Source organism: Choloepus didactylus, chromosome 12 (assembly GCF_015220235.1).
Source record: "Choloepus didactylus isolate mChoDid1 chromosome 12, mChoDid1.pri, whole genome shotgun sequence".
Lineage (NCBI taxonomy): Eukaryota > Metazoa > Chordata > Mammalia > Pilosa > Megalonychidae > Choloepus > Choloepus didactylus.
The window spans coordinates 79,631,802-79,647,169 of NC_051318.1; the positions used below are offsets into that span (position 1 = coordinate 79,631,802).

General features: G+C 44.8%; 1 protein-coding gene across 1 annotated transcript; it reads left to right on the forward strand.

Annotated features, from left to right (window-relative positions):
- The first annotated feature begins 463 nt into the window (after positions 1-463).
- On the forward strand, positions 464-15,059 carry LOC119506894 (protein CDV3 homolog). Its single transcript, XM_037799922.1, is given in 3 exon segments — positions 464-477; positions 12,583-13,424; positions 13,427-15,059. Coding segments are annotated over 3 exon segments (945 nt in total). The 3' UTR covers positions 13,516-15,059.
- The last annotated feature ends 309 nt before the right edge of the window (positions 15,060-15,368 follow it).

Consider the following 15,368-nt stretch of genomic DNA (forward strand, 5'->3'; position numbering starts at 1 on the left):
GTCGTCAACCTCTTTTGTATTACATAAGAATCAAAGATTTAACATTAAGGACTATTGTAGGAATAAGATGATTTATTCTGAGAATTATTTGGATTTTGGGATTTTTTCTTTGTGTGACAACTTCTGCTTAAGTAGTTATTAGCGAAAAACTTGAGCCAACATATTGAAATGGAAAAAGCATGAAATATGTTTTTAAATTTTTGAGTGTTAGCACTGCTATTTACTGGCTATGATCTTGGATGGGTTATAGTATCCTCATCTGTAAAATGGTGATACGAGGAGTCATTTTTGGAGTAAAATAAGATATCATTGAAAGAACTATGTAAATTATAATACACCCTACAGATACTCATCTTTATTAAAACTCTCTTTGTTCATGTAGGATATTAGAAATTAAATGATGTTAATTGATTTACAGGTAAAGGTTTGATCTGGGGGAAAATATAAATTAAAATAGGACGAGATGCAGGAATCAAGGTTGGAAAGAGAAGGAGAAAGAGAAGCCTTCTGATTCTTCCCTTGGAAGCTTTAATTCTCATCATTCATTTCTGAATGGTTAAAGTCAATCAAGAATGCCCCTCAGCTCCCTCCTGCCTTCTCTCCTTTCTTCCTTTCCTCCATTCTCTCAGGACAGCAGACAAGCAATAGGACAGGGTCGGGCTTAGGGAAGGTAGTGTAGGTAAGAATAACCTGTTTCTAGTTCAAGCAGAATCCTTCAGAAAATTGTGTGTTTGTATATTTTTCATCCTTATTACCAAAAATAACTTCAGGATCACTTTCATTTTTGGTTTTCAGAAGAAATTTGTCTATTTTTCATTTTATAAAATGCGGGTGTCTGAGCTTGTACCTCAACTTACCAGGCCTGGGCCAGGGGACCTGATCACCCCCTGGGGAGGGTAGTAGGTACGGGCGTGAGTGCCCTCTGCAGCCCCCCCGAGCCTGGGGAGCGAGGTCAAGGCAGCTCCCTTTTCCTCACCCAAAATGCCACTGGCAGGGGAGGCTTGCCGGAGGAAACCGCCTTTCTCCCAACTGCCCTTTCCCCACTTCCTTATCTTACCCACTCACTCCCTGGTGCCAAGGCCACTCCTGCCACCGCCAGCGCGCATGCCCGTGGCCAGAACAACCCCCGCCCCGCTGCAACGGCTCCGGCGTTCTCTCAGAACCAATCCTAGCCCCTATCCCTTCAATATTGCCATTTAAGGCTGCTTCACCTCCTTTCCAGCCCTGCCCTTCTTACCAGCCTATATAACCTGTAATCACCCCTGAATAAATCTCTTTGGCGCATACTCCTACTGGATGAAGAGTGTCTTGTCCCTATCGCCGCCCTCCTTGCACGCCTCTCGCCGAGGACCCTGGCCACGTCCTCCGCCTCGCCCTCGCCTCCGGGAAAGAGCCCCCGCCGCCGGTACCCCTTGAGCAGCCCCGAGAGCTGAGGGCTCGGCTACCGGCCGCCTCTCCCCCTAGAAGTAGCAACCGCGACCGCAACTGGTGCCCCGTGTGAGGAACGTCTCCACACAACAGTTCAGCAGGTCGATCGCTCGCCCGGACGCCTCTCCAGCTTCCCGTTTCCTCGCCTGCAAGGTAGGGCCGCCTCTCCTTCGCCGCTTCTGGAGCTGTGGAAGGTTCCCTGCTCCGAAGCCGCTCATCCCTTCCCCCACGCTCTCTTCATCCAGTAGGAACTCCTCCCTTCCCCTACGCTCTCTTCGTCCTTTTGTATGCGCACTTCTATGACCCCCGTTCCTCCTAACGCTCTCCCTCTTCCCCTCCATTACTTTGCTGTAATTCTTTGTATCTTTATTTCTTCATTTGGTGCTGTGTGCCTCTTTGCAACCGCCCCCCCCCCCGACTACTCCCGTTGCCAAAGGGCACTGCTTTCCGCTCTAGCCGTCTCCTTCGGCCTTGCGGCCACAGCTTATCTCATTCTCTCTGCTCGGTAAACAACTCCTCCTCCTCCTCCCCGCCAGCCGGCCGGCCCGGCTCGGGAGTAACCCCCCCTCCTCCCCCCTCAGCTATGGGTAATCGTATATCTACATGTCAGGCACCTCAAGTTCGTGCTCTAGCGGGTCTCTTAGACACACACCGCTGCAAAGTGTCTGTCCGGCAGCTGCAGGTGTACTGGGACCTCCTGCTGCCCTTTAACCCATGGCTCACCACTTGCCATCTTTGGGACCCTGTTACTTATGATCGTCTTATTGATCGGGTCACTAATGCCATGGAACATGAGAGCAAGCGCTTCCCTCCCGGCTTGCTCCCCACCTTGATAACCATCCGCTCCTGCCTTCAAGGCTCCCTCCCCCCTGTCCATTGAGGGGAGGAAATGCTCCGGCGATGACATCAGCCCTAAGCTGGGCCGGAAACCACGTATGCTTTACCCCGCCCTTTCACAGGGCGGAGCTAATCCACCATCTTATGCCTTGGGCCCCACCCTTTCACAGGGCGGGGCTGATCCACCATCTTGTGTCTTAGCCACGCCCACCACGCCGCCATCTTGCGACGCTTGGGGCCTCCCACTCCCGCCTCCCCCTTCGGCGAGCTCCCCCTCGGAGCCGCTACCGGCAGCTGCCGCCGCTCCTTCCACTCCACCGGCTAACAACCCCTGGCTGCCTTCTACACCTCAAGGCAACCCTTGGGGCAACACTCCCCCTACCCTCACTCCCGCGCCAAGCCTTCTGCAAGCGCGTCCTCCTTTCTCTCGTGCTTTTCGTTGCTTTCCTCTTAACCTTGCGCCCACCCCACAGAAACCGTATGACTGGTATCCCATTGACTCAGATATTATTAAGCAGCTTCGCAGGGCCGTCAGGGAGGACGGGTTAGGTAGCCCATATGCTTCCCAAATACTGCAGGATCTCGGCATGGACTATTGCATCCCCCAAGACTGGGCCTCGCTTGCCCGTTCCATTCTTAACCCCGGTCAGTTTGTTGACTGGCGTGCTCACTTCCAGGCAGAAGCAGCTCAGCAAAGTGAGCAAGACGCAGCCCTTGGAGTCTATCATCCCCCTGAAGCCTATTTGGGCACTGGAGCATTTTTAAATGCATCTGCTTATATTAATGTCCCTGCCACCTTCTGGACTATCCTCAGAGGCATCGCCTTACGCGCGTTTGCCAATTGCTCTGCCTGTCGGCCTAATAAATTCACCAAGCTCTTCCAGGAGCCGAGTAAGCCTTTCACCACCTTTGTCTCCAGAGTCGAAGAAACCTGTGCTCAAAAGGTAAGTAATCCCCAGGCCCAATATTACATATGCCCATCCTCAAATCCTGGAAAATCGTACTGTAATTCCCCCAACGAGTACTACTGTGCATACTGGGGGTGTGAAACATTAGCCACTAATTGGAAGCCTCCTGTTCCTAATCATTACCTTACCCTAAAGTGGGCCCCTACAGGGTGCAAACTCCCTACAGTTAACTAGCTCGGCCAAAAAAGTAAGGGATCCTGCACACATCTTAATCTTACAGTGCAGCTCCCCACTAATCCCTCCTGGTTACTCGGTCAAACTTAAGGCTTCAAAATCTATGAGAAAGGAACCGACCGAGAATCACTTATTCTAATAAAAAAGGAGGCTGTAAGCCAACCATACCAAGATACTATTATAAAAAAGCCCTTTAACATAGGTCCCAATAAAGTCATTAACCCCCTTTTTCCACAGCTCTCCAGCCGCACCTCAGCTCCAACCAGCCGCACCTCAACTACAAACAACGCATCGCCAACCCCACCACCCCAGCTTCCTCTGCCCCCTTCTCATTATTCCTCTCCCCTCCTCAGCCTCATCCAAACCGCCTTTGCCTCAGTAAACTCCTCCAACCCCAATTTTACCTCCTCCTGCTGGCTCTGCCTCTCCACCTCTTCCTCTCTATATGAGCCCGTTGCCTCCAACCTCTCCTTTTCAGAAAGCACAGAAAACAGCCCCTTGGAATGCAATTGGAATACCTCTGCCGTCCCCCTGACCTTTCATTCAGTCTCCTATACGGGAAAGTGCGTCCGCCCTCGCTCCAGTAACTCTCCCGACCTCACTGCCTGTGCCAGCTATTCATCTCCCAGCAGCTCGGCAAAATTTCTCATTCCTCATAACTCCTCCCAATGGCTCTGCTCCTCTACAGGACTTACCCCCTGTCTCAGCACGAATGTCATCAATGAATATAAAGAAACTTGCCTCCTAATTGTCCTTATCCCTAGGGTCTTATACCACAGCGAAGAAGACTTCTTCCTCCGTCTGGAAAAAACTGCGGCTCCTGCCCCACTGCAAAAGCGAGAGCCCATCACCGTCCTTACAATTGCCTCCCTCCTAGGTCTTGCCGGCGCTGGCACCGGAATCGCTGCATTAGCCAGTCAAGACTCCGCCCTAACTCACCTCAGGGCGGCTGTTGACGAGGACATTCATCACTTACAAAACGCTATTTACCATCTAAAAAATTCTGTCGATTCCCTCTCTGAGGTAGTGCTCCAAAACCGCCGAGGTCTTGACCTTCTCCTCCTCAAAGAAGGAGGCCTCTGCGCCGCCCTAGGAGAAGAGTGCTGTGTTTATGCCAATTCCACAGGTCTCGTCGAGGATAGCCTGAAAAGGGTCCGAGAGGGACTGGAAAAGCGTAAAAGAGATCATGAAGCCACCAGTTATTGGTCCAGTTTTTTCACTCCCATCCTCCCATACATCCTCCCTTTTCTTGGCCCCCTATTAATAATTATTCTAGCTCTCATCTTAGGACCCTGCCTCATCCGCAAAATTGTCCAGCTTGTAAGAAAACAAACAGATGCCATTTTTTCCTCGTTCGTGCAAATCCAGTATCAGCGACTCGCCACCTCTGACGCCCCCCACTCCAAAATGACAACCAACCCTCCGCGACCTCAACGCCACCGGTCGACTCGCCAACCGCGAGGCCCTTCTCAATCACCTGAACATCGTTCTCACCTCGAGTTCCAGCTTCTCTAAACCCCTGAACTTTAAACCCCTCACCTTCACCCAGCCCGCTGCAGCGGAGCCATTGTCAAGCGCCCGGGCACCACACCAACACTAAGCTCCAGCCTCGCTGAGCCACCGTCAACCCCTTTTTTCCCTTCCCTAACCTCCCCCTTCCCTCACCCGTAGTGGGCCTCTCCGGTAAAGCCTCTTCCTCTAATTAGAAAAGAAAGGGGAATTGCGGGTGTCTGAGCTTGTACCTCAACTTACCAGGCCTGGGCCAGGGGACCTGATCACCCCCTGGGGAGGGTAGTAGGTACGGGCGTGAGTGCCCTCTGCAGCCCCCCCGAGCCTGGGGAGCGAGGTCAAGGCAGCTCCCTTTTCCTCACCCAAAATGCCACTGGCAGGGGAGGCTTGCCGGAGGAAACCGCCTTTCTCCCAACTGCCCTTTCCCCACTTCCTTATCTTACCCACTCACTCCCTGGTGCCAAGGCCACTCCTGCCACCGCCAGCGCGCATGCCCGTGGCCAGAACAACCCCCGCCCCGCTGCAACGGCTCCGGCGTTCTCTCAGAACCAATCCTAGCCCCTATCCCTTCAATATTGCCATTTAAGGCTGCTTCACCTCCTTTCCAGCCCTGCCCTTCTTACCAGCCTATATAACCTGTAATCACCCCTGAATAAATCTCTTTGGCGCATACTCCTACTGGATGAAGAGTGTCTTGTCCCTATCGCCGCCCTCCTTGCACGCCTCTCGCCGAGGACCCTGGCCACGTCCTCCGCCTCGCCCTCGCCTCCGGGAAAGAGCCCCCGCCGCCGGTACCCCTTGAGCAGCCCCGAGAGCTGAGGGCTCGGCTACCGGCCGCCTCTCCCCCTAGAAGTAGCAACCGCGACCGCAATAAAATTTTATTGGAAAATGCCTGTGGCTCAGTTCTCCAGGCCCAAGTAAAGAACAGGAGCCCAAGATTCCAGGAAAGGCCCCAAAAGGCTGAATCCTTCAGCTATCTCTACAGGTAAATGTCTTAGGGTCCAGTTTAAATGGTCAGTTTTCAGGTGTGAAAGAGGTTAAAGGTAATATAATACATCAGTCCAACAGGGTTCTGGCAGGAAACTGATGGCATACAGAAATTAGGTAATTTGAGGAGAGTTTTTAATAAAGAGAGTACTTTAAAAGGTATGGACAGCATGCCACAGAGATAGTGCAGATGCAGTGGGATACAATTATTACACTAGACCTGAATGTGAAGAGAGCAACCACCTGAACACAGAAAGAGAAAGAATTTGTTGAGAGGGTAGCCTGATCTGGACTTTGAGTTGGGGGTGAGCTAGGTCATGGTGATTCTGTAGGGCGGTTGTTTAATTACTACTCCCCTAAGGAGCCTTTTTAGACGATTTATTCTTACTCACCTCTCCCCTGTGAAAGTTTAATACCACATATTTTGTGTATATCTGTTTATGTACTTTGGCCCTTTGGAGAGTCACAAACCATTGTGATAGCTAAGATGATTTTTTTGCCCTTAAATACCAATTTTCACCCCCCTGGGGTGATTCTCGGTCTGTTGAGAATGTGTGCTACATGGAGAGATAACAGAGAATAATTTCTTCTAGGTCATCATTGTTCTCCTTTCTAATATATTAATAAGGCTCCCTTTAGCTGACCCACCTGAAAGCCAGAGGCAAGGGAGTTCATAGATGTATTCTACAGGTCAATCTCGTAGACACCAGAGCTGGGTGGAGAAGGGTGAATAGTGGACTTGGAATGGTGAACAGAATGTATTAACACAGACAATAAGCCAATAGTTATGAAATACATTTTACATGTATGGTCAAAAGCCAGAGGAACTAATGCTCTAGAGGAGATAGTGCAGACAGGAAATCAGAACAATAAACAGAGTTTGATACAAAGAATAAATAAACAGCAATGGCAAGCAATTCAAGACCTAGTTCTTCTTGCCAAATCTCAAAGGCATGTATCCTCAGACCTCATGTTAGGATTGACACCCCCCTTGCTAGTGTCTTGGTTGGGTTCTCAGTACATTAAATCTCTGCAAGGGAGTGTGGTTTAAAAGGGTGGAGTACAACATTTCATTTAACAGAAGAGAAAACAAGGCCTAGGAGAGGAAGAGATGTAGAGGAATTGGATTTTGGATCTAATTTCTAATATACTGTAGGGCTTTCCTGATATACCATATGGTGCCACTACAATTCTCTTGCTGACTCAAATTTCTCAACTCTTTCCTATAGGCTTTCATTTCATTCTTTGCTATTCAAAGACAGAGTCCCTCTCCACTTGCCTTCCCTTAAATCTTAAAAGTAAGATTAATAGTTATAAACTTTTACCTTATGAAATCATACCTAATACATTGTTCTTAAGTGTTTATATATTTGATATTCCCAATTTTTACTAAGTGTGAATGACCCCACATTTTCAGGCCATACGGTAATTTATAGTTTTGTGGTGATGCTAGTTTTAGTTCTTTGTGCCACAAAGTTGCTGTCCCATAGCTATTGAGTAAGGCTGGCCATTCATCCCACATCCCACATCCACATTCATCATCCAATTCACTTTGTGGTTAGTGATTATTAAGGTTTACACACATTTTATGGCAAAACAATTTTTATACTTTATAGTGGTATTTAGAAGTTGGGGGATTTGCAAAGATATCAGAAGAGTCCACTTAGTTGAAAAACTAAGGATATGAAATGTACAAGAATAAGGCATCATAAATGATTTTAGTTTTTGTTATATTTTAGATGACACATGAGAGAAGTCTTCAAGAAATGAACAATTAGAAAGAAAAAGAGAGAGTTAGTCATTTTTCTCTTCCTGATAAAGCCCTAAAACAGCCCAAAAGCATTCTCAATTTATCTAACTCCCTTTATAAGAGGCACAAAATGAAATAAATGGTAATTTTAAGCACATAAATACTGGTACTGCTCTGCTTAAAATAGAATTACAAATTCCTTTGTAAAAGAAAAGACGTCAGAATTAGTACAGAAGAATGAATTCACATTATGAAGAATTTACAATTAAAATATTAAAATTCTGACATTATAAAAATGCTCATAAACCCAACCGTCATTTGATGTCAGGATGGTATTGTAGTCATTAAAAAGGAATATTACCTGGAAATTCCATTGTGAACAAAGAAATTAGTAGAAGAATTTTATTAAATGAAATTAGCATTCCTAAAGATTTTGACATCTACTTTGGGTAGCTCTTGCATTTGTGAGCAATAAATATGAGCATTAAATATATATTTAAAGCTGATGAGTTACATTTACTTTTTATTTTAATCACACGTTAAACTCTTCAACTTGTGGAAAACACTAACAAATTTATGTTCAGTTCAGCTTTCAATGTTTATGCACATATTGAAACATGTTAAAGGTGCATTTCTTAGCAATATGATATCCCAGTAGGCACCATATGTAGTCAGCTTAGCACTGTGGATGAATTGTATTCACCTGTATGTTCATCAATTATATATATAAGACATTTATTTAATATACTACAGAATACATCAATATTGGCAGATAGTCAGTCTTCAAATGAAAGTCTGAAACTATCCCTTAGTTCTGCTGTACTTTATCTGGTATTAGAAAAAGTATCAGTGATCTATTTTTACACAGAGTTGGAAATATACAATATAACTACCAATTTATTTACTAATACTTATATATTTATCACACAAATGACTGTAACAACAATAAAAGGACCTATAAAAGTACATTTTCCCTATAACCATGTAAAAGAGAAAAACTCACCTACAATCCATTAAGAAAAGTCAAATGTTTTCCTTTGCCAAGTTTCCTTCCAATTCTAGTTTGCATACATTAGCAATGAAATCCTCAAAACTTTATTAATGGAGATATTATTCTGTGAAAAATTTTTTCTGTAATAGAGAAAATGATATTCACTTCTTTACAGAGCATGATATTTGGCTTTATCACACTGCAAAAGTGGAAACAAGGATTTTTTTTAAATTGAGATTGTTCACAAACCATACAATTATCCAAAGTTCCAAAGTGTACAGTCAGTTGCCCATGGTACCTTCATACAGTGTGCATCCATCAACACAATTTTTTTTTCAATTTTTAGAACATTTTCATTACTCCAGAAAAGAAATAAAGAACAAAAAAAAAAAGGAAACTCAATCCTCCCATATGCCTAAGCACAGCCCCCCCCTCCATTATTGATTCATAGTTTTGGTATAGTACATTTGTTACTGTTGATGAAAGAATGTTAAAATACTACTAACTGTAGTATATAGTTCGTAACAGATATGTATATTTTTTTCCTATATGCCCCTCTGTTATTCTAGTTAGAGTATCATACATTTGTTCTAGTTCATGAAAGAGATTTCTAATATTTGTACATTAATCATGGACATTGTCCACCACAGAAATTCACTGTTTTATACATTCCCATCTTTTAACCTCCAACTTTCCTTCTGGTGACATATGTGACTCTGAGCGTACGCCTTCCACCACCTTCACACACCACTCAGCACTGTCAGTTATTCTCACAACATGCTACCATCACCTCTGTCCCTCTCCAAAGGTTTAAATTCACCCTAGTTGAACAGTCTGCTCATAATAAGCAACTGCTCCCCATTCTTTAGCCTCATTCTGTATCCTGGTAACTTATATTTCATGTCTATGAGTTTACATATTATAATTAGTTCATATCAGTGAGACCCTGCAATATTTGCCCTTATGTGTCTTTTTTCCCTCAATGTAGTGCCTTCAAGGTTTCTTAATCAACCCATGTTTTTTTAAGATGGTTTTGTTCACACATCATACATTGCGTCCTAAGTAAACAATCATTGGTTCCCTGTATAGTCACGTATTTATGTATTCAGCACCATCGCCACTATCTATATAAGGACATCTCCATTTCTTCCACAAAGAAGGAGGAAGAGTCAAAGAAGGTAGAAGGACAAAAGAGAAAGAAAAAAGAAAGAGAGAGAGAGAAAAGAGAAAAACATGGCAGCTAGAAAGCAACAAAAGGAAAGATAGCATTAAACTAAAGTAGAATAAAGAGTCAGACAACATCACCAATGCCAGAAGTCCCAAACCCTTTCCCTATGCATCCCCCATATGCATTTAGCTTTAGTATATTGCCTTTGTTATACTAAAGGAAGCATAATACAATGTTTCTGTTAATTATAGTCTCTAGTTTGCACTGATTGTATTTTCCCCCAATCCCATCCTATTTTTAATACCTTGCAATGTTGACATTCATTTGTTCTCCCTCGTGTAAAAATATATTTGTACCTTTTATTACAATTGTTGAGCACCCTAGGTTTCACTGAGTTATACAATCCCAGTTTTTATCTTTCATCTTTCCTTCTGGTGTCCCACATGGTCCTAACCTTCCTCTTTCAACCATGCTCACAGTCATCTTTGTTCAGTGTACTTACATTGCTGTGCTACTATCTCCCAAAACTATTTTCCAAACCACTCACTCCTGTCTTTTCCTTTCTGTCTGCAGTGCTTCCTTTAGTGCGTCCTGTAGAGCAGGTATCATGTTCACAAATTCTGTCATTGTCTATTTGTCAGAGAATATTTTAACCTCTCCTCATATTTGAAGGACAGTTTTGCTGGATATAGGATTCTTGGTTGGTGGTTTTTCTCTTTCAGTATCTTAAATATATCACCCCACTTCCTTCTTGCCTCCATGGTTTCTATTGAGAAATCCACACAGTCTTATCAAGCTTCCTTTGTATGTGTTGGATTGCTTTTCTCTTGCTGCTTTCAGGATTCTCTCTTTATCTTTGACGTTTGCTAATCTGATTATTAAGTGTCTTGGCATAGGCCTATTCAGATCTACTCTGTTTGAGGTACGCTGAGCTTCTTGGGATCTGTAATTTTATGTCTTTCATAAGAGATGGGAAATTTTCATTGATTATTTCCTCTATTGCTTCTGCCCCTTTTCCCTTCCCTTCTCCTTCTGGGACACCAAACACATATATTCTTGCATTTTGTTTTGTCCTTTGGTTCCTGGAGACATTGCTCATAGTTTTCCATTCTTTTCTCTATCTGTTCTTTTGCGTGCAGGCTTTCAGGTGCCTTGTTCTCCAGTTCCTGAGTGTTTTCTTCTGCTGTTGTCTGTCTCCATTGTGTCTTTCATCTCTTGTGTTGTGCCTTTCATCTCCATAGATTCTGCCAGTTGTTTTTTCGAACTTTTGATTTCTACCTTATGTATGCCCAGTGTTCTCATTATATGCGTCATCTCTTTTGCCATATCTTCCCTAAACTTTTTGAATTGATTTAGCATTAGTTGTTTAAATTCCTGTATCTCAGTTGAAGTGTAAGTTTGTTCCTTTGACTAGGCCATAACTTCATTTTTCTTAGTGTAGGTTGTAGTTTTCTGTTGTCCAGGCATGTTTCCTTGGTTACCCCAATCAGGTTTTCCCAGACCAGAACGGGCTCAGGTCTTGGAAGGAGGGAATAGTATCCTGTCTCCCTGAGGGTGTCGTAAAAGATTGATGCACCCTGTGAGGCCTCAAGACACTGTGCTTTTCTGCCCAGCAGGTGGCACCTGTTATCCTGTAGCTCCAGACTGGTGTAAGGAGGTGAGACCCATGGCTGTTTTCCCCCAGGCTCTGGGGTCCGGCTCTGAATGGAATGCAGGTAGTAGAGCTGGGCCCCACCTCTTTCCTCTTAGGGAAAATAACCCCCCTAGGAAGAGGTCATTAGCATATGAATAGTCTCCCTGCCTGTGCTTTCTCCACTCTTGTCTGGGTCAGAGCATTGGGAACCGATAATGGCTGAGGCCTTCTCCACTGAGCTGAAGAAGGGACTAAAATCCCCCTTCAGGGCTTGTCTGCAGCCACCCTCCGGCTCTCCAAGGTCAGTTGTCACCAAAAGCCTCTGTCTGCTTGTTGGGGATTCATAGCTTGTATTGAGCATTCCACGCTTGTTAATTAAGACCCCAGTTGGAGCTTAGCTGAGCTGTATTCACTTGCTGGGAGAGTGCTGCTCTCCAGCACCACGAGGCTTTGCACTTCTGGCTGTGGCAGGAGGCGACTCCTGGCTTGGATCTGCAGTTTTTACTTACAGATTTTATGCTGCAATCTCGGGCATTCCTCCCAATTCAGGTTGGTTTATGATGAGTGGACAGTCACATTTGTCTCCCCCAGTTTTTCCAGGTTATTTACTTGTTCTCGTTGTTTATTGGTTGTTCCAGGGGGGACAGACTAGCTTCCACTCCTCTCTATGATGCCATCTTCTTCTGTCTCTGGAAATAAGGATTTTGTGAATGATTTTGTTTTCAGATTTTAGGGGATAGTTAAAACTTATATAACTATCATTTTTAGTATAATCCAGCAAACTTATTTTCACTGTCTTTATTACATATATTGAATCTTTAAGGAAACACATTTTGAATCCTCAAGTTTCATTGTAGTTCATCTGCAGATATCTTCAGTTCAACCAGAAAAATCTTTGCAAATTGTACAAAATCTATTTTTGCCCACACCTATTTTTATTTCCAGCAATATACATTTCTTTGAGTTAACTATCTGCCTTAGTTTGTACATAACAGTTCTGATATAAAAATATTTTAGTTACTTATGAGTAGAATGACCTAGACAAAGGACATTCTGGCCCCAATTATTTATTCCACCGATATGATTGAGAATTCATGCTTCATGTTCTTTTTCACTGCTACCTAATTTAAAATGAAGCAGTCGATCTCCCTCCTGCCTCCGCCCCCCGCCCCAGCGCTCTCGCGAGATCCCCAGGCTCGCGGGTTTCTTCCTCTCAGGCTGCGGGGCGGGCGGGATCCTGTCCCCCGGGCGGGAGCAGCGCAGCCCGGGCGGGCTGTGGCGGCGGCAGCGGCGCGGAGCCCAGGGCGGACCGTCCTACTGCCCGCCAGCACGCGGGGGAGCCGCCCGTGCCGCACACGGCTCCGCGACCCGTCGGGCCCTGCCCGCCGCCGGCCCCACCCTCCGGGCCGAGGAGGACGGAGCCTGGACGACTCCTTCGCTGAGAGGGACAAGGAGACGGAGGAGGAGGAGCAGCAGCCGGGCGACGGCGGGACCGCGGGTGCGGGGACCTCACTCCCCGGGCTCCAGGGCCCTGAAGAAGGGTGAAGGTGAGTGGAAAGAGTTTGAGCAGAAAGAGGGTGAACACAGCAGCCTGCGGGTCCGGGCAGCGGAAATAAGTGCAAAGGAAGGAGATGACGATGGAAGGAGAGAAGATCCAGGCGACAGCTGGGAAGAAGGTGGAGGTGCTGGTGGTGTAGAGGAATCTTCAGGTCCCTGGAATAAAACAGCTCTGATGCAAGCTCCTCCTGCTCCCGGAATTGTTACAGAAACCCCAGAACCACTGATGACCGGGGGTGTGTGTAGACCTCCCGGGGACGGGTTAACCTCAACAGGGAAAACACGAGAACCGGCGGGAACAGACAGCAGCCCGCAGTCCCCTCCCTGCTGCCCCTGCCAGCCTGTAGAAAGCCGGAGGGACAAAGAAGTGAAGAGCTTTGAAGTAGTAAGTCACAAACGTAGGGGAATGGATGAGGTTTCAAAAAGCAGGCCCTTAAACTTCAGCTAGACAACCAGTATGCTGGGCTTGAAAATCAGAAAAGCAGCCACACACAGACATTGAGTCGTTGCTAACCCTTCTAAGGTAACTAGACCACAGCCAACCACCATGAACAGTCATCGATTATCTGATCTCTGCTGGATCTACAGCAACTGATGCAGACCCCTCGGTATAAGTGATCAGCCCTGTTGAGGATGTTTAAACTGTCACAACTGCTCTTTATGTCTATTGGATTTAGGGGAATTTTCATTGTTGTATAAATGTGTGAAATAGATTCAGCACTGTCTTTCATAAGTACCCTGGAAATATAAAAACGAAAAAACAACTCCAGCCAATGGACAGTTCAAAATCTTTTTGAGCCTTTGTAAGGGTTGACTACCTCAGATTTGCTGCACTAGTTGTGTTCAGTCTTGATGAAAGTGGCAATACAGGAATTGGACTCCTAGGAAGGTTCCTGTGTCCCCTGACAGGATCTGTCTACCACTTCTGGGCAATCATGTTGGCATCATTTGAGGTGGCAGGAAGGATACCTGCCTTCTGATCTGTTTGGGCAAGTAGCTGAGCCAAGGAAAGGTTGAATGATTCAAAGAGACACACGGATTCTTGGTTAAACTGAAGATTTCATTTGGGAACCAAAAACCTTAACAAATAATCTCTTGGACATCGAGCAACATATTTTCCCTGAAAAGAATGTATCTTTTCCAGCAAAATCTTGTTGGGTGTTATGTATTTGAGGAATGAACTTACATGAATACGTGGAGATGTTATTTAATGGCATTCTGTATTAGAAATCTGGACACCTGCTGCAGATTTAAAATTCCAACTCTTGTTACCACTTTTTAAAATATTGTGAAATTATGAAAATGGACATGAATCAAGTTTTTATATACTGTGTGATGGGTAAATGAGGCTGTCCATTGTACCATTTCTTGGAAGTCTCAGGCACGGTTTTGGCAGTGCAGGAACTCCACAACATTAACAGATTCAAAACAAAGTAAATATATGGAAGAAAACAACTTCCTCGACCTCACCAGGGGCATGCACAAAGATACTACATCTATAATTATGCTTAATCTTGAAAGACTAACTTATTTCCCCCTAAGATCTGGAAAAAGACAAAGATATCTGTACTTACTTAACACTGTACTAAGAATTTTAGCCAGTTCAATAAGGAAGAGATAAAAGAAAGATGAAATAATTGGAAAGAATAAACAAAACTCAATTTTCATATGACATGATTGAAAATCCCATAAAATCAATTTTAAAAGCTCCTAGAACTAATAAGTGAGTTGAACAAGGTCATAGGAAATAGGATCAGTATACAAAGATTAACTATGTGTCTTTGTCCTGACAATGAACAATTGGAAACTGAGATTTGAAAACACTTACAGTAGCTCTAAAATGCATCCTCAGTGCATAGCACAGGGACTAGTACACAGTGTATGTCAGGAAAATGTTTGCTGACTGAGTGAGACCGAGAGAGGGAAATGAGGACCAGGTCAAAGAAGTTCTTGGATATGATGAGTTGAGGCTTCAGCCTGAAAGTATTGGGAAGTGAAGGACTTTTTAAACTGAATAAAATGGTGCCCCTTGCTAAAAAAAAAAAAAAAAAAAAAAATGAAGCAGTCAAGTATTCTTCCTTGTCTTCTCCATAGCCTTCCTGATGTTCAACTTCCCCACTATAAACCTTTTACAAATAAGGAGAATTGGACAGTTGCCTTTTCCAGTAAATGGCAATAGATATTGGTCACTGTGGTAGGCAGAAGCCCCCCCCCCCACCCTAATACACCAATGTCCTAATCTCCAGAGCCTGTGACTATGTTACTTTATGTGGCAAAAGGAAATTAAGGGTGCAGATGAAATTAAGGTTGCTTATCAGCTGACTTTAAAATAGAAGGAATATACTTGATTATCTGTGTGGGCCCCA